Raw genomic sequence first — 25,654 nt, 5'->3', positions numbered from 1 at the left:
CTAATCAATTCTAGTTCATTGCGCAACCACCAGTCCAGAATAGCAGATCCCCTAGTGGGCACAACTTTAAGCTGCTCTAAAAAGCCATCTTTTAGGCCAGGGCTGTCAAACTCATTTTAGGTCACGGGACGGATTAGGCAAAATGCAACTTCATGCGGGCCGGATCAGTTCTGCACGCGCACGTGTTCCCACAGCTTTCGTTGCCTTCGTTTTTTCAACCTGCTCTCATGTGCCTCTGTCTCTGCTATAACTACAAAGTGTTTCACTTTACGAATTTCATTTCTTATGAAGAAGATTGCCTAGCAAGCATTATTTTTATGATTGGTATTAACTTACAGTCGTAGGCTACAAAAAAGTTGTGATGAGAGAGAGAAAAAAATGATGCTATTTTAGCTAAGTTTGTTTTGGGAGCCACACCCTTTCCATTAATAAACCATTTGAAATTGAACTTTAGCAGACACAAATGTAGACCTAATGAAACAAATTATAAATGTAGGCTACACAACTGCACCTAATTTTTATTAGCCTGCTTCCAGCAATCAAACTCAGACAATGAACACAGTTAGTCTCTGATTTTTATTGAAGTGTTCACATTTACAGTAATAGAATAGTCAGAAAATGAATGAATCACAATATTATGACACTCAATATTTCATAATGCACTTTGCTTACATGTCACAGTGCATTGAATAGTGTCACTCATTTTTCACTTGCTGCTTCTAGACACCTGACATCTCTTGGCTTTAACCAGCCTGTCAACATCAGGGACCAGTTTCTGGGCAGTTGTGATTTTCATAATGTCATTTAGATGTCTGTGTGTCAGCTGCGAGCGCAGTTTGGATTTGTTAATGTTCATTATGGAGAACGCCTGCTCACGGAGATAAGTTGTCCCAAACATGCAAAGGATCTTTGAGGCAAAGTCTGTCATCTTGGGGTACATTGGTCCCAGGTATTGATAGAATGAGTCCAGACCCACGGTCTCAAATTTATATTTCAAAGCAGAATTACACTGAATTTCAATTAGTTCCATTTGGAGTTCCTCCGGCACATCTGATGCTACGTTGTCGGCAAACGGCGAGCGAAATAGTGAGAATTCCTTCTTGAGCTGAGTGAAGACTTGGAAACAATTCTGAAACTTGCTTTTCAACTGTGATATTTTGTCCTTGTACCTGTCCATGCTGTCATTATTCCCATGACTGCAAAGAGGGGAAATGAGCTGGGTTGTTCCGGGATAGTTGCATCTCCCACAGTCCTAATTTAATTTGAAAGGCACGAATGCTGTCGTAGTATTCCGTAACAAGTTTGTTGCAGCCTTGCATGTTAACATTAAGCACATTTAAGTGCTCTTGTTATATCCACCAAAAATGCAGGATCATGAAGCCAGTCTGGGTCATCCAACTCTGCCACTGGCTTCCCTTTCTCGTTCATGAATAGTCCAATTTCTGCACATAATTGAAAAAACGTTTGAGCACAACCCCTCTGCTCAACCAGCGGACTTCAGTGTGGTAGGGTAGGCTGCGTCCAATATTACTTTCGGACAAAAGAGTATCAAATTGCCGATGGTTGAGTCTGTTGGCTCTAATAAAATTAACCGTTTTGATTACTACATCCATGACATTGTCCATTTTCAGGCTCCTGCTACATAATGCCTCTTGGTGTATAATACAATGAAAATTCCAGAATTCCTGCTCCAGATTCTCTGCCTGAACTTTCTCTCTGAGTTTTGTAACAACACCTGCCTTTTCCCAACCATGGACGGTGCGCCATCTGTTGCCACACTGATAGCGTGACTCCAGTCAGTCCCCAGTCTGTCCAAGGCCTCGACGAGGCTGGAGAAAACATCGTTCACCCTTGTGGTGTTTGTCATGGGCACCATCTCCACAAACTCCTCGGTGACGGTCAAAGATGCATCAACACCACGAATAAATATTCCCAATTGAGCTACATCAGTCACGTCGGTGCTCTCATCAATTGCAATACAGAAGGCAATAAATGACTTCACTTTGTCTTCTAGTTGACTGTTCAAATCTCCTGCAAGGTCCCCGATTTTCTCTGCCACAGTATTTCTTGACAAGCTGATAGTACCAAAAGCCTGTCTCTTCTCAGGGCACACCAGCTCAGCTGCCGTCAGCATGCATGCTTTGATGAATTCCCCCTCTGAGAATGGCTTCGACGCAGCAGCTATTTTGCTGGCAATAATATAGCTGGCCTTGACAGCTCCATCATGAGTCTCTCGACTTTTGGTGAACACTAATTGCTGCTTTTTCAGAGCTGCTTCAGGCTTGTTCACCTTTTGTGTTCTGAGTCGTCCTGCGTACTTGTCATATTTTTCTCTGTGTGACGTCTCGTAGTGTCGTTTGATATTGTACTCTTTTGCCACAGCCACTTGTTGCGAGCATATCAGACACATAGGTTTGCCGTTGACCTCACAGAAGAAAAAACAATCTTTCCAATTATTGTTGAATATCCGACCTTCGATGTCAACTTTTCTTATCTTGGAAAGCATTTTGAACCACAGCAGCAAACTGTCTCAGCCTTGCTACAGGTATTTACTTACCTGAGTACTCTGTGTGTTTATACTGTGTCTGACAACGTAAATAGGGCCCTAGTGGTCTCCAGTGCAGGGTGGTAGGTGCTTATGCACAGTGGATGGTTAACTGCCGCCTATTCTTTTCTAAGTACACACAAGGACGGCACAGATAGTGGTGGGAGAGAGCAGCTGCTGTACAGATATATAATAAATGGTCGTGAATATACTTTTTCTCCCCCAAATCATCCCGCGGGCAGGATTGGACTCCGGATGCGGCCCGCGGGGCCGGTAGTTTGACATCCCTGTTTTAGACATTCTAGAAACACCCTCTCTTGGGATCAAGCACCAACCTGATTTTCCCAATCTACCTGCACATGTCTATCATAATATTTCCATTTTGACATGCATTTCCTATCTCCCATTGTAATTTGTAGACCACATCTTCACTACTGTTTGGGGGTCTGTATATAACTCCTATCAGGGTGTTTTTACCTTTGTATTTCCTTCACTCTATCCACAACATTTCAACACCTTCTGATCCTATGTCACCTCTTTCTAATTATTTGATTTCATTTTTTACCAACAGAGTAATGCCGGCCCCTCTGCCTTCCTGCCTGTCCTTTCGATACAATGTGTATCCTTGGACATTAAGCTCCCAGCTATAATCTCATTTCAGCCATGATTCAGTGATGCCCACAATGTCAATCTGTAACTGTGCTACAAGTTCTTCACCTTATTCAGATACAACACCTTCAGTCCTGTATTCACTCTTTTTGATTTTACATTGCAACTCATTCTGTTGACTGCAATTTTTGCCCTATCATCAGTCTTTCCTTGCTAGTAGTCTAGCTACATACTGGCTCTATTTGTAAACCAACTACCTCATCTTCAACACTATCGCTCCATTTCCCTTCCCCCTGCTGAATAATAACGTTTGTAGCTTAAACCCTCCTGAACCACTCTAGTTAACCCACCTGCATGGATATTGGTCCCCCTTGGATTCAAGTGTAACCGGTCCCTTTTGCACAGGTCATACCTTCCCCAGAGGAGATCCCAATGATCCATAAATCTGAACTCCTGCCCAGTGCACTGTTCCTCAACCCCACATTTATTTGCCACAACTGAGGCAATATAGAGTCAGGAGTCTATGGTATAAGTTTATCAATATTGGTTAGGCCTCAGCTGTGTTACTGTGCACAATACCAGTTATCAGTAGGAAGAGGAGGAGTATGATGTTCTCCTGAGGGGGTTGTTCTCTTAATGGAGAACACCTATGCATGACTTCATTTAACGTGAGAAGGTTGATGCCTGTGCAACCACCTTGACAGATCAGGGTCAGGGCCCAGTGGCATGGTATCCTCTGCCCTTCACCTCTATTCAGGGCCTCAAACAGTCCTTCACCTGTGAATCTGTTGGGGTTGTCTGTTGTTTCCTGTCCTCCCAATGCAACCTCTTCTACATTGGTGAAGCCTGACGTAAATTGGGGGACACTTTGTCGAGCACCTCCCTCCAACTGCCAAAAGCAGAATTTCCTGGTGGCCAACCAGAGTGGTGGAGCAACATCTCATATTCCATCAAGGTAGCCTCTAACCTGATGGCATGAACATCAATTTCTTGCTCTGGTAATTTTTTCCCTCCCCCTTCCCTCTTCTTCTATTTCCCACTCTGGCCTCTTACCTCTTCTCCTCATCTGACTATCACCTCCCCCGGTGCCCCTCCAAGATTTCACATTGTATCGGAGGGATAGTAAGGTAGGCAGAGAGGGTGGCGTGGCTCTGCTGGTAAAGAATGGCATCAAATTGGTAGCAAGATATGACATAGGATTTGAAGATGTTGCATCCTTGTGGGTTGAGTTAAGAAACTGCAAAGGAAAAAGGACCCTGATACAGGCTTCCAACAGAAGCTGGGATGTGGACCACAGATTGCAACAGGAAATAGAAAAGGTGTGTCAAAAGGGCAATATTATGATGGTCATGGGAGATTTCAGCATGCAGATCGATTGGGATAATCAGCTTGAAAATGGATCTCAAGAAAGTGAGTTTTGAATGCCTATGAGATGTCTTTTCAGAGCAGTTTGTCATTGAGCCTACTAGGGGATCAGCTATACTGGATTGGGTGTTATGTAATGAACTGGAGACGATCAGGGAGCTTAAGCTAAAGAACCATTAGAAGACAAGAGATAATAATGTGACTGAGTTGAACTTGAAATTTGATAGGGAGAAAGTAAAGTCTGATGTAGCAGCATTTCAGCAGGAAATTAGAGAGAGAGGAGTTGGCCAAAGTAATTTGGAAGGAGATGGTGGCAGGGATAACACCAGAGCAGCGATGGTGTGAGTTTCTGGGAAAAATGAGGAAGGTGCAGGATAGATGTAGTCCGAAAACAAAGAAAAATATCTAATGGCAAAATAGTACAACTGTTGCTGCCAAGGGAAGTCAAAGCTAATGTAAAAGCAAAACAGAGGGTTAGTGAGAAAAGAAGAGGACTGGGAAGCTTTTAAAACCCTACAGAGAGCAACTAAAAGAATCATTAGGAATGAAAAGGTGAAATATGAAAACAAGCTAGCGAAGAATATCAAAATATCCATTTTGTAAAAGCTATTTCAAGTATGTAAAAAAAAGAGAGCTGAGAGTGGATGTAGGACCACTAGGAAAAGAGGCCTGAGAAATAATAATGGGGTACAATAAGATGGCAGATGAACTAAATGAGTTTTTTACATCAATCTTCACTGTGGAAGACACGAGCAGTGTGCCAGGCATTGAAGGGTTGAGGGAAGAGAAGTGAGTGCAGTTACTATTACAAAGGTGAAAGTGCTCAGAAAGCTGAAGATCTAATGGTACATAAGTCTCCTCGACCAGATGCCTAGGATTCTGAAAGAGGTGGTGGTAGAGATTATGGAGGCATTAGTAATGATAGAACATAGAAAATAGAACATAGAATAGTACAGCACATTACAGGTCCTTCGGCCCACAATGTTGTGCCAACCCTTAAACCCTGCCTCCCATATAACCCTCAACCTTAAATTCCTCCATATACCTGTCTAGTAGTCTCTTAAACTTCACTAGTCTATCTGCCTCCACCACTGACTCAGGCAGTGCATTCCACACACCAACCACTCTCTGAGTAAAAAACCTTCCTCTAATATCCCCCTTGAACTTCCCACCCCTTACCCTAAAGCAATGTCCGCTTGTATTGAGCAGTGGTGCCCTGGGGAAGAAGCGCTGGCTATCCACTCTATCTATTCCTCTTAATACCTTGTATACCTATATCATGTCTCCTGTCATCCTCCTTCTCTCCAAAGAGTAAAGCCCTAGCTCCCTTAATCTCTGGTTATAATCCATACTCTATAAACCAGGCAGCATCCTGGTAATTCTCCTCTGTACCCTTTCCAATGCTTCCACATCCTTCCTATAGTGTGTCGATCAGAACTGGACACAGTACTCCAGGTGCAGCCTAACCAGAGTTTTATAGAGCTGCATCATTAAATCGCGACTCTTAAACTCTATCCCTCGACTTATGAAAGCTAACACCCCATAAGCTTTCTTAACTACCCTATCCACCTGTGAAACAACTTTCAGGGATCTGTGGACATGTACCCCCAGATCCCTCTGCTCCTCCACACTACCAAGTATCCTGCCATTTACTTTGTACTCTGCCTTGGAGTTTGTCCTTCCAAAGTGTACCACCTCACACTTCTCCGGGTTGAACTCCATCCGCCACTTCTCAGCCTACTTCTGCATCCTATCAATGCCTCTCTGTAATCTAAGACAATCCTCTACACTATCTACAACACCACCAACCTTTGTGTTGTCTGCAAACTTGCCAACCCATCCTTCTACCCCAACATCCAGGTCGTTAATAAAAATCAGGAAAAGTAGAGGTCCCAGAACAGATCCTTGTGGGACACCACTAGTCACAATCCTCCAATCTGAATGTAATCCCTCCACCATGACCCTCTGCCTTCTGCAGGCAAGCCAATTCTGAATCCACCTGGCCAAACTTCCCTGGATCCCTTGCCTTCTGACTTTCTGAATAAGCCTACTGTGTAGAACCTTGTCAAATGCCTTACTAAAATCCATATAGATCACATCCACTGCACTACCCTCATCTATATGCCTGGTCACCTCCTCAAAGAACTCTATCAGGCTTGTTAGAAATGATCTGCCCTTCACAAAGCCATGCTGACTGTCCTTGATCAGACCATGATTCTCTAAATGCCCATAGATCGTATCTCTAAGAATCTTTTCCAACAGCTTTCCCACCACAGACGTAAGGCACACTGGTCTATAATTACTGGACTATCCCTATTACCTTTTTTGAACAAGGGGACATTTGCCTCCCTCCAATCCTCCGGTACCATTCCCATGGACAATGAGGACATAAATATCCTAGCCAGAGGCTCAGCAATCTCTTCCCTCACCTTGTGGAGCAGCCTGGGGAATATTCCATCAGGCCCTGGGGACTTATCCATCCTAATGTATTTTAACAACTCCAACATCTCCCCTCCCTTAATATCAACATGCTCCAGAACATCAAGCTCACTCATATTGTCCTCATTGTCATCAAGTTCCCTCTCATTGGTGAATACCGAAGAGAAGTATTCATTGAGGACCTCGCTCACTTCCACAGCCTCCAGGCACATCTTCCCACCTTTATCTCTACTTGGTCCTACCTTCACTCCTGTCATCCTTTCGTTCTTCACATAATTGAAGAATGCCTTGGGGTTTTCCTTTACCCTACTCGCCAAGGCCTTCTCATGCCCCCTTCTTGCTCTTCTCAGCCCCTTCTTAAGCTCCTTTCTTGCTTTCCTATATTCCTCAATAGACCCATCTGATCCCTGGTTCCCAAACCTTATGTATACTGCCTTCTTCCATCTGACTAGATTTTCCACCTCACTTGTCACCCATGGTTCCTCCATCTTACCATTCTTTATCTTCCTCACCGGGACAAATTTATCCCTAACATCCTGCAAGAGATCTCTAAACATCGACCACATGTCCATAGTACATTTCCCTGCAAAAACATCATCCCAATTCACACCCGCAAGTTCTAGCCTTATAGCTTCATAATTTGCCCTTCCCCAATTAAAAATTTTCCTGTCCTCTCTGATTCTACCCTTTTCCATGATAATGGTAAAGGCCAGGGAGCGGTGGTCACTGCCCTCAGATGCCCACCCACTGAGAGATCTGTGACCTGACCCGGTTCGTTACATTGGCATTCCCCCGGTCGGCCTGTCAACATACTGCGACAGGAATCCATCCTGGACACACTTAACAAACTCTGCCCCGTCTAAACTCTTGGAACTAATCAGGTGCCAATCAATATTAGGGAAGTTAAAGTCACCCATGATGATAACCCAAACAACAGGAATTCTGCAGATGCTGGAAATTCAAGCCACACACATAAAAGTTGCTGGTGAACGCAGCAGGCCAGGTAGCATCTCTAGGAAGAGGTGCAGTCGAAGTTTCAGGCCGAGACCCTTCGTCAGGATGCCATTCACCAGCAACTTTTATGTGTGTTGCATGATAATAACCCTGTTATTTTTGCACCTTCCCAAAATCTGCCTCCCAATCTGCTCCTCTGTATCTCTGTTGCTACCAGGGGGCGTATAGAACACCTTTTTCAAAAATCATTGGACTATGGCTTGGTGCCAGAGGACTGGAAAATTGCAAATGTCACTCTACTCTTTAAGAATGGAAGAAGGCAACAGAAAGAAAATTATAGACCGGGTAGCCTGACCTCAGTGGTGGGAACATGTTGGAGTCAATTGTTAAGGATGAGGTTATGGAGTACTTGGTAACACAGGACAAGATAGGACAACGTCAGCATAGTTTTCTTAAGGGAAAATCTTGCCTGATGAACCTGCTGGAATCCTTTGGGTAGGGTAGATAAAGGGGATTCAGCGGATGTTGTATATTTGGACTTTCATAAGGCATTTGACAAAGTGCCACACATGAGGCTGCTTACCAGGTTAAGAGCCCATGGCATTACAAGAAAGTTAGTAACATGGTGAGAGCATTGGCTAATAGGTAGGAGGCAGTGAGTGGGAATAAAAGGATCCTTGTCTGGTTGTGCGCCAGTGACGCGTGGTGTTCCACAGGGGTCGGTGTTGGGACCGCATCTTTTTAATCTGTATATCAATGATTTAGATCATGGAATAGATGGCTTTGTTGCCAAGTTTACATATGATACAAAGATTGCTGGAGGGACAGATAGTGCTAGTGGTAGTAGTAGTCATACTTTATTAATCCCGGGGGAAATTGGTTTTCGTTACAGTTGCTTCATAAATAATAAATAGTAATAGAACCATAAATAGTCAAATAGTAACATGTAAATTATGCCAGTAAATTATGAAATAAGTCCAGGACCAGCCTATTGGCTCAGGATGTCTGACCCTCCAAGGGTCTCATGTCTCCTCTCATCCTCCTTCTCTCCAAAGAGTAAAACCCTAGCTCCCTTAATCTCTGATCATAATGCATACTTTCTAAACCAGGCAGCATCCTGGTAAATCTCCTCTGTACCCTTTCCAATGCTTCTACATTCTTCCTATAATGAGGTGACCAGAACTGGACACAGTACTCCAAGTGCGGCCTAACCAGAGTTTCATAGAGCTGCATCATTACATCGTGACTCTTAAACTCTATCCCTTGACTTATGAAAGCTAACACCCCATAAACTTTCTTAACTACCCTATCCACCTGTGAGGCAACTTTCAGGGATCTGTGGACATGTACCCCCAGATCCCTCTGCTCCTCCACACTACCAAGTATCTTGCCATTTACTTTGTATTCTGCCTTGGAGTTTGTCCTTCCAAAGTGTACCACCTCACACTTCTCTGGGTTGAACTCCATCTGCCACTTCTCAGCCCACTTCTGCATCTTATCAATGTCTCTCTGCAATCTTTGAGAATCCTCTACACTATCTACAACACCACCAACCTTTGTGTCGTCTGCAAACTTGCCAACCCACCCTTCTACCCCCACATCCTGGTCGTTAATAAAAATCACGAAAAGTAGAGGTCCCAGAACAGATCCTTGTCACAATCCTCCAATCCGAATATACTCCCTCCACCACCACCCTCTGTCTTCTGCAGGCAAGCCAGTTCTGAATCCACCTGGCCAAACTTCCCTGGATCCCATGCCTTCTAACTTTTTGAATAAGCCTACCGTGTGGAACCTTGTCAAATGCCTTACTAAAATCCATATAGATCACATCCACTACATTACCCTCATCTATATGCCTGGTCACCTCCTCAATGAACTCTATCAGGCTTGTTAGACACAATCTGCCCTTCACAAAGCCATGCTGACTGTCCTTGATCAGACCAGGATTCTCTAAATGCCTATAGATCGTATCTCTAAGAATTTTTCCAACAGCTTTCCCACCACAGACGTAAGGCTCACTGGTCTATAATTACCCGGACTGTCCCTACTACCTTTTTTGAACAAGGGGACAACATTCGCCTCCCTCCAATCCTCCAGTACCATTCCCGTGGACAACGAGGACCTAAAGATCCTAGCCAGAGGCTCAGCAATCTCTTCTCTCGTCTCGTGGAGCAGCCTGGGGAATATTCCGTCAGGCCCCGGGGACTTACCTGTCCTAATGTATTTTAACAACTCCAACACCTCCTCTCCCTTAATATCAACATGCTCCAGAACATCAAGCTCACTCATATTGTCCTCACCATCATCAAGTTCCCTCTCACTGGTGAATACCGAAGAGAAGTATTCATTGAGGACCTCACTCACTTCCACAGCCTCCAGGCACATCTTCCCACCTTTATCTCTAATCGGTCCTACCTTCACTCCTGTCATCCTTTGTTCTTCACATAATTGAAGAATGCCTTGGGGTTTTCCTTTACCCGACTCACCAAGGCCTTCTCATGCCCCTTTATTGCTCTTCTCAGCCCCTTCTTAAGCTCCTTTCTTGCTTCCCTATATTCCTCAATAGACCCATCTGATCCTTGCTTCCTAAACCTCATGTATGCTGCCTTCTTCCACCTGACTAGATTTTCTACCTCACTTGTCACCCATGGTTCCTTCATCCTACCATTCTTTATCTTCCTCACCGGGACAAATTTATCCCTAACATCCCGCAAGAGATCTCTAAACATCGACCACATGTCCATAGTACACTTCCCTGCAAAAACATCATCCCAATTCACACCCGCAAGTTCTAGCCTTATAGCCTCATAATTTGTCTTTCCCCAATTAAAAATTTTCCTGTCCTCTCTGATTCTATCCTTTTCCATGATAATGCTAAAGGCCAGGGAGCGGTGGTCACTGTCCCCCAGATGCTCACCCACTGAGAGATCTGTGACCTGACCCGGCTCATTACCTAGTACTAGATCTAGTACGGCATTCCCCCTGGTCGGCCTGTCCACATACTGTGACAGGAATCTGTCCTGGACACACTTAACAAACTCTGCCCCATCTAAACCCTTGGAACTAATCAGGTGCCAATCAATATTAGGGAAGTTAAAGTCACCCATGATAACAACCCTGTTATTTTTGCACCTTTCCAAAATCTCCCTCCCAATCTGCTCCTCTGTATCTCTGCTGCTACCAGGGGGCCTATAGAATACCCCAATACAGTAACTGCTCCCTTCCTGTTCCTGACTTCCACCCATATTGACTCAAACGAGGATCCTGCTACATTACCCACCCTTTCTGTAGCTGTAATAGTATCCCTGACCAGTAATGCCACCCCTCCTCCCCTTTTTCCGCCCTCTCTATCCCTTTTAAAGCACTGAAATCCAGGAATATTGAGAATCCATTCCTGCCCTGGTGCCAGCCAAGTCTCTGTAATGGCCACTACATCATAATTCCATGTATGTACCCAAGCTCTCAGTTCATCACCTTTGTTCCTGATGCTTCCTGCATTAAGGTACAGACATTTCAGCCCTTCTACCTTACTGTCTTTACACCGTTTATTCTGCTTCTCTTTCCTCAAAGCCTCTCTGTATGTTAGATCTGGCTTTACTCCATGCACTTCTTTCACTGCTCTATCGCTCTGGGTCCCATCCCCCTCGCAAATTAGTTTAAACCCTCCCGAACCATGCTAGCAAACCTACCCGCAAGGATATTGCTCCCCCTCGAGTTCAGGTGCAACCCATCCAATCTGTACAGGTCCCACCTTCCCCAGAAGATCTAAAAATCTAAAACCCTGCTCCCTGCACCAACTCCTCAGCCACGCATTCAACTGCCATCTCTTCTAATTCTTACCATCACTGTCACGTAGCACTGGCAGCAATACTGAGGACGCCACCCTTGAGGTCCTGTTCTTCAGCCTTCTGCCTAGTTCCCGAAACTCACACTTCAGGACCTCATCCCTCTTCCTGCCTATGTCGTTGGTCCCAACATGTATCATGACTTCTGGTTGCTTTCCCTCTCGTACCAGGATGTCGTGCACCCGGTCAGAGACATCCCGGACCCTGGCACCCGGGAGGCAACAAACCATGCGGGTGTCCTTATCACGTCCACAAAATCTGTCTGCTACCCTGACTATAGAGTCTCCAATGATGACAGCTCTCCTCTTCTCTGTCCCACCCTTCTGCACCACAGGGTCAGACTCAGTGCCGGAGGCCCTGCCACCGTGGCTCACACCTGGTCGGCCAACAGTGTCTAGGACGGTAAGCTTATTATTCAGGGGAATGGCTACAGGGGTGCTCTGCACTACCTGTCTGCTCACCTTTGCTTCCCCCCTCTGACTGTCACCCAGCAACCTGCTTCCGACAGCCTAAGTGTGACTACCTCCCTGTAGCTCTCATCTATGACTGCCAAATTCTCTGTTATGAGTCGAAGGTCATCCAGCTGCTGCTCCAGATTCCTTACATGGTCTTCCAGATCGCCCAGCCGTATGCACTACTGGCAGATGTGACTCTGCGGGAGAGGGGAGTTCCCCCACGACTGCCACATCTCACATGAGAGGCACATCATCGTCTCAGGAGACATTGTAAAAACTAACTGTGAGCTAGCTTGTCTTCCGCCTCTTCTCGTTGAAGCCTCTCGAGTCAAAGCCTCAAAGCTCCACTCCTTCACTGGCCCACTCACGCACTGGCCACTTTCCACAGGCCACTTCGCTTGAGCTATCCCTCTATTTATCTGTTTTTCATCCTCCCGGAATCCAGCCCCAACCCGATTTTCCAAATCTACCCACATATTGAAATCCTCCATGACTATTGTAACATTGCCCTTTTGGCACGCATTTTCTATCACCCATTGTAATTTGTAGACTACATCCTTACTATTGTTTGGGGTCTGTATACATCTCCCATCAGGGTCTTTTAACCCTTGCGATTCCTTAGCTCTATCCACAATGATTCAATGATTCTGACCTTATGTCGCTCTTTCTAATGATTTGATTTCATTTTTTTTTACCACCCCTCTGCCTGTCCTTTTGATACACAGTGTATCCTTGGACATTAAGCTTCTTTCAGCCGTAATCCAGTGATGCCTACAACATCATACTTGCCAATCTGCAACAATGCTACAAGTTCATCAACCTTACTCTTTATACTGCATGCATTCAAATAAACACCTTCAGTCCTGTATTCATCCTTTTCGATTTTGTCTACCTTTGATGTTGCAACTCATCCTGTTGACCAATTTTTTCCAATCAATGGCCTCTCATCACTACATATTGTCTCTGTTTGTAAACCAGCTACCTCATCTTCAGCACTATCATCTGTCTTTCCTACGATACTTGCATTGAAATATATGCTGCTCAGAACTACAGTTGCACCATGCTCAACCTTTTGATTCCTAACTTTGTCTGAGGTCTTACCAACATCTGCCTCCACAACTTCTCCGTTAACTATTCTGGCACTCTGATTCCCATCCCTTTCGGCTCTGGCTTGAACCCCACTGTGCAGCATTGACAAATCTTCCCACTAAGATATTAGTCCCCCTCCAGTTCAGTTGCAAATCGTCCAATTTGTACAGGTCCCACCTTTCCTGGAAGAGAGCCCAAATATCCAAAAATCTTATGCCCCTCCCTCATTCACCAACTCCTTAGCCAAGTACTAAACTGTATAATCTTCCTAGTTCTGACCTCAGTCGCAAGTGGCATGGGTAGCAATCCTGAGATCATAATCCTGGAGGTCCTGTCATTTAACCTAGCACCTAACTCCCTACGCAGACCTCGTTACTTGCCCTACCCATGTCATTGGTACCTAAATGGACCATGACTTCTGGCTGTTCACTCTCCCACTTAAGAATGCTGAGCACTCGATCCGAGATATCCCGGATCCTGGCACCTGGGTGGCAACATTGCATGCAGGAATCTTGTTCTCACCCACAGAACCTCTTGTCCATTTCCATAAGTAATGAATCCCCTATCACCCACAGTGTGCCTCTCCTCCACTTCCCTTCTGATTCGCAGAGCCAAACTCAGTGCAAGAGACCTGACCACTGTGATTTTCTTTTGTTAGACCAACCCCCCCCCCCAACAGTATCCAAAGTGATACATCTGTTGTTGAGGGGGATAGCCTCAGGGGTACTCTGTATTAGCTCTTTAACCCCTTTCCCCTTCCTGACTGTCTTGTGTCCTACACCTTGGGTGTAACTATCTCTCTATGTGTCTGATCCATCACCAACCTCCTGAATGGTCCAGTGTTCATCCAGTTCCAGCTCCAACTCTAATGTCGATTGTTGGAAGCTACAGTTGAATACTCTTCTTGCAGTTTTAGTTGTCAGGGGCCCTGCCTTCCCATATCCTGCAAAAGGAGCATTCACCTATCCTACCTGGCATCTCTACTGTATAAGACGTTGGTGAACTGTATTGCGTACCGTTCTGGTCACCCACCTGCAAGAAAGATGTCAATACGATTGAAATACGCAAAGAAAATTTACAATTATGTTGATGGTGGTCTTAAGTTGTGTGGAGAAGGGTTGAAAAGGATAAAAACTTTATTCTCTGCAGTGTAGGAGAATGAGAGGAGATTTGATACAGGTATACAAAATTATGAGGGATATAGACAGGTGTGACAAAAGAACCAGTTACCAGAAGATTGATGCTGATAAGAGGACAATGGGGGAACCTTCAAGAGATGTTAATGAGAGACGAGAGGGATTAACGGAAAGGAGACACAGTTCCGAGTATTGTCAGAGACCGGGGCTTTGAACCCTGAACTGTTTGAAGTTTGTTGGACAGGTGACACCCCAGCAGGGGAATAAAAAGGGACAGGTTCGCTAAAGCAAGAGACACACGACTTTACGAGGTAACGAGACCCTGAGAGCGGTGTGCCCCCCCCCCCCACAAGTTGGTGGGAGTTTTTGGAGGTCTGTTCGCGGGGCCAGCCATAGACGCACCGGTTGGAAAGATACGGTCGGGCGGGAACCTGGTGTGTGTGTCCACCCTTGCCTGGGTGCCGGCTTCACTGCAGAAGAACGATTGTATCTGGAACGGAGGGGTCACTGTCGGTGACCTCAGAAGACATTACAAAGGGCTCGCCCGAAAGCTAACTGCGAGGAACATCGAAGGTCTGTGTGGAATCCGTTTTGAATATTCATTCGCTGTCACTCTCTCTCCTCTCCCCACCACCAACAGCACAACAGTGATTACTGTGAACTGAACTGAACTCAATTGAACTGAACTTTGCGTCACTTGAAACTGGTCATTTACCCCTAGACGGCGATAGAGCTTGATTGATCCTATTATCCTAGTTCTGTGTACATGTGTGTTTATCATTGCTGAACTGTTGCATTTATTATCCTTTTGATTAGAGTACTGTGTTGCTTATTTCTTTAATAAAACTTTCTTAGTTCCAGTGATCTAGACTCCAACTAAGTGGTCCATTTCTGCTGGTTTGGCAACCTAGTTACGGGGTAGGTAACATAAGTGGGGTTCTCGTCCGCGATTTCGAACGCTAAATTTGGGACGAGGTAAATTGATTGGGTTAAAATTCCCGAAAGAAAGAAAAGGCAGAAATGCAGATTGAGGAATTTCTAAAGGCACTGACCTTGGAGGCATTAGAGGATGCCAGGAAAGCGGAATTGGCAGCTGTGGCCAAACGGTTGAATCTTGTTAAAGGGAAGTCAACAATGAGGAGAGAGGAGATACACAGAGCTATCGTAGAGCACTATGTATCTAAAGGTGTGTTTCCCCAAGGGGAGCTGGAGGTGATATCTATTGGAAAACCTGGTGGAGATGCAGTACAGGTGCAGCTTGAAAAACTGAGACTTGAGCACGAGTTCCGGGTAAGGCAGCTAGAACACAAAGAGAAACAGTTAGAATGGCAAGAAAGAGAGAGGCAATGGCAGCAAGAAGAGAAACAGAGGGAAAGGGAATTCGAGCTGGAGAGGTTAAAGATGAGGGCGGAGTAGGGGCCCATGCCAAACCAAGGTGGAGGGTTCTGGGCGACCCAGGAGATTAGGTTGGTTCCCCCATTTGACGATACCAATGTGGATCGGTACTTTCCCCATTTCGAAAAAGTTGCTGCAAGTCAGGACTGGCCGAGGGATAAGTGGGCTGTTTTGCTTCAGAGTGTACTTAAGGGGAAAGCCCAACAGGCTTACTCGGCTTTGTCCTCGGAAGGTGCCCAGAGGTATAGAAACATAGAAACATAGAAAATAGGTGCAGGAGTAGGCCATTCGGCCCTTCGAGCCTGCACCGCCATTTGTTATGATCATGGCTGATCATCCAACTCAGAACCCTGCACCAGCCTTCCCTCCATACCCCCTGATCCTCGTAGCCACAAGGGCCATATCTAACTCCCTCTTAAATATAGCCAATGAACTGGCCTCAACTGTTTCCTGTGGCAGAGAATTCCACAGATTCACCACTCTCTGTGTGAAGAAGTTTTTCCTAATCTCGGTCCTAAAAGTCTATCCTCAAACTGTGACCCCTCGTTCTGGACTTCCCCAACATCGGGAACAATCTTCCTGCATCTAGCCTGTCCAATCCCTTTAGGATTTTATACGCTTCAATCAGATCCCCCCTCAATCTTCTAAATTCCAACGAGTACAAGCCCAGTTCATCCAGTCTTTCTTCATATGAAAGTCCTGTCATCCCAGGAATCAATCTGGTGAACCTTCTTTGTACTCCCTCTATGGCAAGGATGTCTTTCCTCAGATTAGGGGATCAAAACTGCACACAATACTCCAGGTGTGGTCTCACCAAGGCCTTGTACAACTGCAGTAGTACCTCCCTGCTCCTGTACTCGAAACCTCTCGCTATAAATGCCAGCATACCATTCGCCTTTTTCACCGCCTGCTGTACCTGCATGCCCACTTTCAATGACTGGTGTATAATGACACCCAGGTCTCGTTGCACCTCCCCTTTTCCTAATCGGCCACCATTCAGATAATAATCTGTTTTCCTATTTTTGCCACCAAAGTGGATAACTTCACATTTATCCACATTAAACTGCATCTGCCATGAATTTGCCCACTCACCCAACCTATCCAAGTCACCCTGCATCCTCTTAGCATCCTCCTCACAGCTAACACTGCCGCCCAGCTTCGTGTCATCCGCAAACTTGGAGATGCTGCATTTAATTCCCTCATCCAAGTCATTAATATATATTGTAAACAACTGGGGTCCCAGCACTGAGCCTTGCGGTACCCCACTAGTCACTGCCTGCCATTCTGAAAAGGTCCCGTTTATTCCCACTCTTTGCTTCCTGTCTGCTAACCAATTCTCTATCCACATCAATACCTTACCCCCAATACCGTGTGCTTTAAGTTTGCACACTAATCTCCTGTGTGGGACCTTGTCAAAAGCCTTTTGAAAATCCAAATATACCACATCTACTGGTTCTCCCCTATCCACTCTACTAGTTACATCCTCAAAAAATTCTATGAGATTCGTCAGACATGATTTTCCTTTCACAAATCCATGCTGACTTTGTCCGATGATTTCATTGCTTTCCAAATGTGCTGTTATCACATCTTTGATAACTGACTCCAGCAGTTTCCCCACCACCGACGTTAGGCTAACCGGTCTATAATTCCCCGGTTTCTCTCTCCCTCCTTTTTTAAAAAGTGGGGTTACATTAGCCACCCTCCAATCCTCAGGAACTAGTCCAGAATCTAACGAGTTTTGAAAAATTATCACTAATGCATCCACTATTTCTTGGGCTACTTCCTTAAGCACTCTGGGATGCAGACCATCTGGCCCTGGGGATTTATCTGCCTTTAATCCCTTCAATTTACCCAACACCACTTCCCTACTAACATGTATTTCGCTCAGTTCCTCCATCTCACTGGACCCTCTGTCCCCTACTATTTCTGGAAGATTATTTATGTCCTCCTTAGTGAAGACAGAACCAAAGTAATTATTCAATTGGTCTGCCATGTCCTTGCTCCACATAATCAATTCACCTGTTTCTGTCTGTAGGGGACCTACATTTGTCTTTACCAGTATGAGGTGGTGAAAGAGGCCATCCTCAGGATTTATGAGTTGGTCCCGGAGGCATACCGGCAGAGGTTCCGGAATGCGAGGAAGCAGTGGGACCGCACGTATTTAGAGTTTGCCCGTGAGATGCAGACATATTGTGAGCGTTGGTGCGCCTCGAAAGGGCTAGATGGGGATTATGACAGACTGCTACAGCTGATCCTGATTGAGCAGTTTAAAGGTTGTGTCCCTGACGGTATGAGACCCTACCTAGATGAGAAAGAGGCAGGCACTTATAGCCGCAACTGCTAAGTTAGCGGATGAGTACGCGTTGACACATAAAACGAGGTTTGTCCCCAGTAAAGGCTACCAGAAGGGTAGTCAGGACGGCGGGGAGAGTCCGCCAGAAAAGTCAGAAAGTAAACCAGGGACTAGCGAGAAGGATAAGGTAGACCGGGAGCAGTCTGGTAGGAAGTCTCCTGGGGTCGTATGTTATAATTGTGGGAAAGCCGGACACTTTGCGTCCAGGTGCTTTGCCCCAAAGAAGGAGACGGGAAAGGGAAAGGCGGCGTTTCCGACTGGCTGTATTGAGCTGGTAAACCAACCGCTAGGAGAGGAGAGGGCTAACAAAGTTCAGGAAGGGCGCGAGAGGTTTATCTCGGCCGGATTGGTGTCGGTGAAGGAGGGGTTAAACCCAGTTCCAGTGCGGATCTGGAGAGACACGGGAGCGTGTCAGTCATTGATAGTAAAGAGTGTGTTAGAGTTTAGTTCAGAGACCCAGACCGGGGAGGTCAGGGTCAAAGGCATTGGAAAAGGGACTGAAGCAGTACCCTTGCACCAGATACACCTAAAAAGCGACTTGGTCTCTGGACCGGTCACGATAGGGGTGAGGCTCGAACTACCGATGAAAGGCGTGGAGATCTTGCTCGGTAATGACCTCGCCGGCGGGGAAGTGTATCCGGCGGTAAAATTGACAGGCCAGCCTGCCAGCATTGAGGCCCCGCCCATGGACTCACAGGTTTATCCCGTTTGGGCAGTGACTCGGCGTATGTCCAGAAAGACTGCCGAAATAGCTCTAGCTGAGACGTTTCTACCAGCCTTGTACCAGGAGGGGGGTAGAAAGTGAAACAGGAGGGAGTGAGGAAATTGAGGTAGATTTATCATTGGAAAGGAGGGAATTTGTGCAGGCGCAGGAGCGAGACGAGGAGCTGATGGTTTCGGCGGGGACAGCTCTCTCTCTGAAGCAGAGTTGAGGGGAGAGCCAGTGGGCTGTTGTGTGGAGGAGGGAGTGCTAAGGAAGAAAGGGAGACCAAGTACCGTGCCCGCAGATGAGGAATGGGGGATGGTACCAAAAATTTATGGGGATGAGATTCTTAACCTGGCCCACAAGATACCCCTCGGTGGACATTTTGGGGGGAGGAAAACAGTCGGCGGAATCATGAAAGGGTTTTACGGGCTGCACAGGAGGAAGGATGTTATTGACTGTTGTAGACGTGAGTTAACACAGTTAGAGGCTATTAACATGTTAAAAGCTCACCACGATCAGAAAACAGATCTAGCTGGTGATATCATGAAAATTAATGAGGCTAGGGTGCCACCTGATAAGGGGAGGGCAATTTTGAAAAGATAAGTGTGGTGCTGACCAGATGGGAGAAGTCTATCGTTTTGGCCAGCTTGGCTGATGAGGTCTCTCCCTTAATCCCTGAACAAAGCGAGCAAGTTAAACGCCACGCACACGGATCTCCGAACGTCACGGTACATGGGGTGGTTGTCAAGTCAGGTCAGCCTAGTGAGCAACACCCCTATAGAATGATTAATTTAGTGTCAAAAGGGCTAAAGAACACAGAAGTGTATATTGGCGATGTAGTAGTCTGGAGTGACACGTGGGAGGAACACATTATGGCGGTAGAGGAGCTGATTAAATGGCTGTCTGAAGCCAGCCTGACAGTGAACCTCGCAAAAAGTGAGTTCGGCCGCGCGAAGGTCACTTATCTGGGATTTGTGGTAGGACAGGGGCAGCTGGCTCCGATGCAAGCTAAGGTGCGGGCTATCTCTGAAGTCCCCATCCCGACAGACAAGAGAGCCCTGAGAAGGTTCTTGGAGATGGTGGGGTACTATAGGAAGTTTTGCAAGAACTTTGCGGATATTACCCACCCTCTTACTAAGCCCTTGCCAAAGAATGCTAAGTTGGTATGGGACGTCCCTTGTTATCTGTGTTCGGGGCGAAAACCACTGGGACGTTATACTGATCACAATTCATTAGTGTTTCCGGCCACTATGAAGTTTGCTAAATTGGAGCCTGGTTTAGAGGATTATTAAAATAACACATATAAAAGGAACAGAAAATGTGATTGCTGACTGTCTGTCAGGTGTTGACAACTTAAAAAGTCTCTGTATTAGCCAAATAGCTGATGACCATGTATATTTGTGTGTATCTGATAGTGTATTCATGACTATATTTTTACCCTGGTAAAAATCCTTTGAAGTGTAGGGGTGTGACAAAAGAACCAGTTATCAGAAGATTGATGCCGATAAGAGGACAATGGGGGAACCTTCAAGAGATGTTAATGAGAGACGAGGGGGATTAACGGAAAGGAGACACAGTTCCGAGTATTGTCAGAGACCGGGGCTTTGAACCCTGAACTGTTTGAAGTTTGATGGACAGGTGATACCCCAGCAGGGGGATAAAAAGGGACAGTTTCGCTAAGGCAAGAGACACACGACTCCACTCCTGAAAGCGGTGTGCCCCCCCCCCACAAGTTGGGAGTTTTTGGAGGTCTGGTCGCGGGGCCAGCCATAGACGCACCGGGTGGAAAGATACGGTCGGGCGGGAACCTGGTGTGTGTGTCCGCCCTTGCCTGGGTGCCGGGTTCACTGCAGAAGAACGATCGTGTCTGGAACGGAGGGGTCACAGTCAGTGACCTCAGAAGACATTACAAAGGGCTCGCCCGAAAGCTAACTGCGAGGAATATCGAAGGTCTGTGTGGAATCCGTTTTGAATATTCATTCACTTTCGCTCTCTCTCCTCTCCCTGGCCCCAACGGCACAACAGTGATTACTGCGAACTGAACTGAACTTTGCGTCACTTGAAACTGGTCACTTACCCCTAGACTGCGATAGAGCTTGATTGATCCTATTATCCTAGTTCTGTGTACATGTGTGTTTATCATTGCTAACTGTTGCATTTATTATCCTTTTGATTAGAGTACTGTGTTGCTTATTTCTTTAATAAAACTTTCTTAGTTCCAGTAATCCAGACTCCAACTAAGTGGTCCAAACACAGGGTAAATGCAAGCAGTCTTTTTCCATTGAGATTAGGTGAGACTACAACTAGAGGTCATGGGTTAAGGGTGAAAGGTGAAATGTTTTAGGGGAACATCTTCATTGAGGTGGCAGTAAGTGTGTGGAACGAGCCTCCAATGCAAGTGGTAGATGTGCGTTTGAATTCAAAACTTTAGAGAATTTTGGATATGTCCATGGATGGGAGAGGCATGTTCCAGATGGGACTCAGAAAAATGATAGTTTAGCACAGACTAGATGGGCTGAAGGGCCTGTTTCTGTGCAATAGTGTCCTATGACTTAAAATGCAAGCAATCTAAAAAAGTCTCTCACCAAATATATTCTTCATATTTTGATGATGCTTGTTTCTTGGTTAGTTTTAGTCTTCCATGATGTTTCTGGAATGCATGTTGGTCCGGGTTGATCATGGGTCATCCTGAGATGCAAGCCAGGCTACTACAATACAGAGAGCAAGCTGTTGTCTATGCAGCAGGCCCCTTGTCCCCCATGCAGCTGAAATATCCAAAGGAACTGCAGAGACCGATACAGTTTGGCATTAGCAGTGTCACAGGAGTTACCAGTGAGTGTTGAAGTCAATGTAGGACTGCCTTAGGGACGCCAGCTCTGGATTTCTCCTCTAGGTTTACTCCCGAAGCCTTCCCCGTGAGTGGGTATACCCACAAGGCAAGTGGAGGTTTGAGATCAGTATTCCTTCTCCTAGATGAGCTGCCAACCATGGGTGACAAGCCCCATCTCCCCAGAGTGCATGTTGATGTGTAATGTTCTTGAGTTATTGACAACACTTTAAAATAAATGATACTGCTGAAAGAGGTATGAATTAATAATTTATGTAAAGACACACAAGTAAAATTTGAGCTTATTGTAATGCAGAATAATGAAGGACATGATCTGAATAACGTCCATACACCAGGGATTTTAGCAGACAATTAAGGACTCCCGGTGAATGAATTGGCAATGATAAATCAAGGAACTGGGGCAGTTAATCCAGGAAGTTACTGCAGTCAATCTAGAAATCCACTGCAAACAAAGGAGTCCATGGAAAACGAGTCCGTGAACAGGCCTGTTGCCAGCTAATTGCTCACATGGAACGAATGGAAACCGCATCAGAAAAAGCGCAGAAGTCCCTCTTCCTATTGGCTGTAATTAGGACTGTGGCGGAGCAGCTGCGGGAAAAAAAAAATCAGGGATTTTAGACTGGTCTCGGACAACACAACGACATCTCACACTGACCTGCAGATACAGTGTGGAATAGGCCCTTCTGCCCCAACAAGCCGTGCTGTCCTGCAATCCACTGATTTAACCCTAGCCTGATCACAGGACAAGTTACAATGACCAATTAACCTACTTATCAGTAGAAGAGGCGGGAGGAGAGAGAGCAGCGTGCCGCGCGTGCACAGCCCTCCGGTGAAAAATGATATCATATCTGTTAAATAGGGGCCGTGAACAATTCTGATTTGATGGTGATGGATGTGAAAGAACAGAGGAACATCCGGAAAAATTTCTGAAACGCCAGTTCGCTGTTGTGTTACTGCGGGATCGGGAATCTTTCGGAGGGAAGGCCCCAAAATCCCCGGCTTTGCCTGTTGTTGGTGACCGAGATGGAGGTCAAATCGCTTGGTACTCGGTGTCGGAGAGCTGATTAGAGCTCGAAGTTGTCAGATGACTCAGAGTCGGACCGTGGTCGGGTATGGCAGGGAGAGTTTTTCTTCCTTCTCCCGTCTGCGTGAGATGTGGGACATTTGAGTGACTTTGAACTTTTTACTGCGCTCATGGACTTCTTCATCAAGTTATGGTATTGTTGCACTGCTGTAACTATATGTTATAATTATGTGGTTTTGTTAGTTTTTTTCAGTCTTGGTCTGTCCTGTGTTTTGTGATATCACACCGGAGGAAATATTGTATCATTTCTTAATGAACATAGAACATAGAATAGTACAGCACAGTACAGGCCCTTCGGCCCACAATGTTGTGCCGACACTCAAACCCTGCCTCCCACATAAACCCCCACCTTAAATTCCTCCATATACCTGTCTCGTAGTCTCTTAAACTTCACTAGTGTATCTGCCTCCACCACTGACTCAGGCAGTGCATTCCACGGACCAACCACTCTCTGAGTAAAAAACCTTCCTCTAATATCCCCCTTGAACTTCCCACCCCTTACCTTAAAGCCATGTCCTCTTGTATTGAGCAGTGGTGCCCTGGGGCAGAGGCGCTGGCTATCCACTCTATCTATTCCTCTTATTATTTTGTACACCTCTATCATGTCTCCTCTCATCCTCTTTCTCTCCAGAGAGTCAAGCCCTAGCTCCCTTAATCTCTGATCATAATCCATACTCTCTAAACCAGGCAGCTTCCTGGTAAATCTCCTCTGTACCCTTTCCAATGCTTCCACATCCTTCCTATAGTGAGGTGACCAGAACTGGACACAGTACTCCAAGTGTGGCCTAACCAGAGTTTTATAGAGCTGCATCATTACATCGCGACTCTTAAACTCTATCCCTCGACTTATGAAAGCTAACACCCCATAAGCTTTCTTAACTACCCTATCCACCTGTGAGACAACTTTCAGGGATCTGTGGACATGTACCCCCAGATCCCTCTGCTCCTCCACACTACCAAGTATCCTGCCATTTACTTTGTACTCTGCCTTGGAGTTTGTCCTTCCAAAGTGTACCACCTCACACTTCTCCGGGTTGAACTCCATCTGCACTTCTCAGCCCACTTCTGCATCCTATCAATGTCTCTCTGCAATCTTTGACAATCCTCTACACTATCTACAACACCACCGACCTTTGTGTCATCTGCAAACTTGCCAACCCACCCTCCTACCCCCATATCCAGGTCGTTAATAAAAATCACGAAAAGTAGAGGTCCCAGCACAGATACTTGTGGGACACCACTAGTCACAATCCTCCAGTCTGAATGTACTCTCTCCCTTTAGTAATGCATGCATTACTAAATGACAATAAAAGAGTACTGCGTGTCTTCATATTCTAAAATAATCTTTGGATTGTGGCAGGAAACCGCAGCATCCAGAGGAAATCCACGCAGCCACGCGAAGAAAGTATAATCTCCTTACACAGGGCACCAGAAATGAACTGTGAATGGGATGCCCCGAGCTGTAATAGCTTCACTACGCTACTGTGGTGTCCCAGACTGTGGATACTAGGCCAGTAACTTGCTAACCCCATTTGTGTTCCTTCTTATTCACAGTCCTGCTAGGAGTTTTCTGCGTTTGTAATACTAAATAGGCCTTACTTGTAGCACTGTAAGCTGGGGCTGTCTGGTATGGAGGATACGATCCGGGAGGTATATTGGGTGGGTAAGCAAGGTTCAGTGGGTAGCTTTGAAAACCGCTGGCTGAGCCTAGGAGAAAAACAAGCACATTTCAATATAAATAAGATCATAACATATAGGAACAGATTTAGGCCATTTAGCACTTTAAGTCTGGTCTGCCATTCAATAATGGCTAATTTATTTTCCCTCTCAAACACCATTCTCTTACATTCTTCCCGTAATCTTTGATGCCTTTACTAATCAAGAACTTATCAACCTGTTACAATATAGCCATTTTAACCATATGTTTTGGGAGATGGTCGTGGGAGAGTCTGATGATTTATAGATTAGGTTCCATCACTCTCTGTGCCCTAGATGTTGTTTGACTAATTCATAAATGAAAATGATTTGGAACACACTGCAGAACATCTTCAAGGGGAGATGACTCAAAAAGGACCCTGTCACCCAGGACATGTCCTCGCCATCATGCAGGAAGTACTGTACAGGAGACTGAAGACACACACTTAGTGTTTTAGGAACAGTTTCTTCGCCACCATCAGATTTATGAGCTGATAATAGGCTGACAATATTTCTTATTGTAATTTATCTTTATGTATTACACCGTCCTAATGCCGCACCACATTTCATGACACACACAAAATACTGGAGGAACTCAGCAGGTCAGGCAGCACCTATGGAAAGGAATTTACAGTCGATATTTTGGGCTGAGACTCTTCTTCTAAACTGGAAAGGAAGGGGGAAGGTGCCAGAATAAAAAGGTGGGGATAGGGGAAGGAGGACAAAACAGAAGGTGATAGGTGAAGCCAGGCAGATGGGAAAAGTAAAGTGCTGGAGAAGAAGGAATCTGATCAGAGAGGACAGTGGGCCATGGGAAAAAGTGAAGAAAGAGGGGCAGCGGGGGGAGGTGATAGGCAGGTGAGGAGAAATGGTAAGAGGCCAGAGTGGGAGAGGGGAAAGAAAAAGAATCATGATATATGCCAGTGATATTAAACCTGATTCTGACTGTGAGCAATGAGCAGAATTTTACTTGCAGAACAGGAGATAATGGCTGTCATCCTCTTCCCTATCCTCACAGAGAGAGCTGGCCAGAAAGCAGCACTCATCACCAAGGACCCCCACCATCCAGGCCATGCTCTATTCCCATTGCTGCCATGGGGAAGGAGATAGAAGAGCTTCAGGTCCCATGCCAGCAA

At 45.8% G+C, this 25,654-nt stretch overlaps 2 protein-coding genes across 3 annotated transcripts in view; both read right to left on the bottom strand.

The window, feature by feature from the left end:
• Positions 1-586: 586 nt before the first annotated feature.
• LOC134355581 (general transcription factor II-I repeat domain-containing protein 2-like) lies at positions 587-21,923 on the bottom strand. Of its 2 annotated transcripts, XM_063065665.1 has the most exons (3): positions 21,477-21,505; positions 15,490-15,736; positions 587-2,425 (listed from the first exon to the last, which is right to left on the bottom strand). In XM_063065665.1, exon 3 carries the CDS (start codon positions 2,408-2,410, stop codon positions 1,628-1,630), a length of 783 nt encoding a protein of 260 aa, XP_062921735.1. In that variant the 5' UTR covers positions 2,411-2,425; positions 15,490-15,736; positions 21,477-21,505; the 3' UTR covers positions 587-1,627. The 2 variants fall into 2 exon arrangements, with proteins under 2 accessions (XP_062921735.1, XP_062921736.1); XM_063065666.1 differs by lacking the exon at positions 15,490-15,736 and having other exon boundaries at positions 21,477-21,923.
• A 52-nt stretch (positions 21,924-21,975) lies between these two features.
• shisa4 (shisa family member 4) overlaps positions 21,976-25,654 on the bottom strand; it is a 140,675-nt gene continuing 136,996 nt past the window's right edge. The window contains exons 6-7 of the mRNA XM_063065089.1: positions 24,423-24,530; positions 21,976-22,327 (exon numbers count right to left, since the gene is read on the bottom strand). Coding sequence (XP_062921159.1) covers positions 22,308-22,327; positions 24,423-24,530 — 128 coding nt within the window. The 3' untranslated portion in view covers positions 21,976-22,307. The remainder of the gene's footprint in view (positions 22,328-24,422; positions 24,531-25,654) is intronic.

Source organism: Mobula hypostoma, chromosome 13 (assembly GCF_963921235.1).
Source record: "Mobula hypostoma chromosome 13, sMobHyp1.1, whole genome shotgun sequence".
NCBI lineage: Eukaryota > Metazoa > Chordata > Chondrichthyes > Myliobatiformes > Myliobatidae > Mobula > Mobula hypostoma.
Note: the sequence above shows the minus strand (reverse complement) of the source record. Positions and strands in the feature narration are given on the sequence as shown.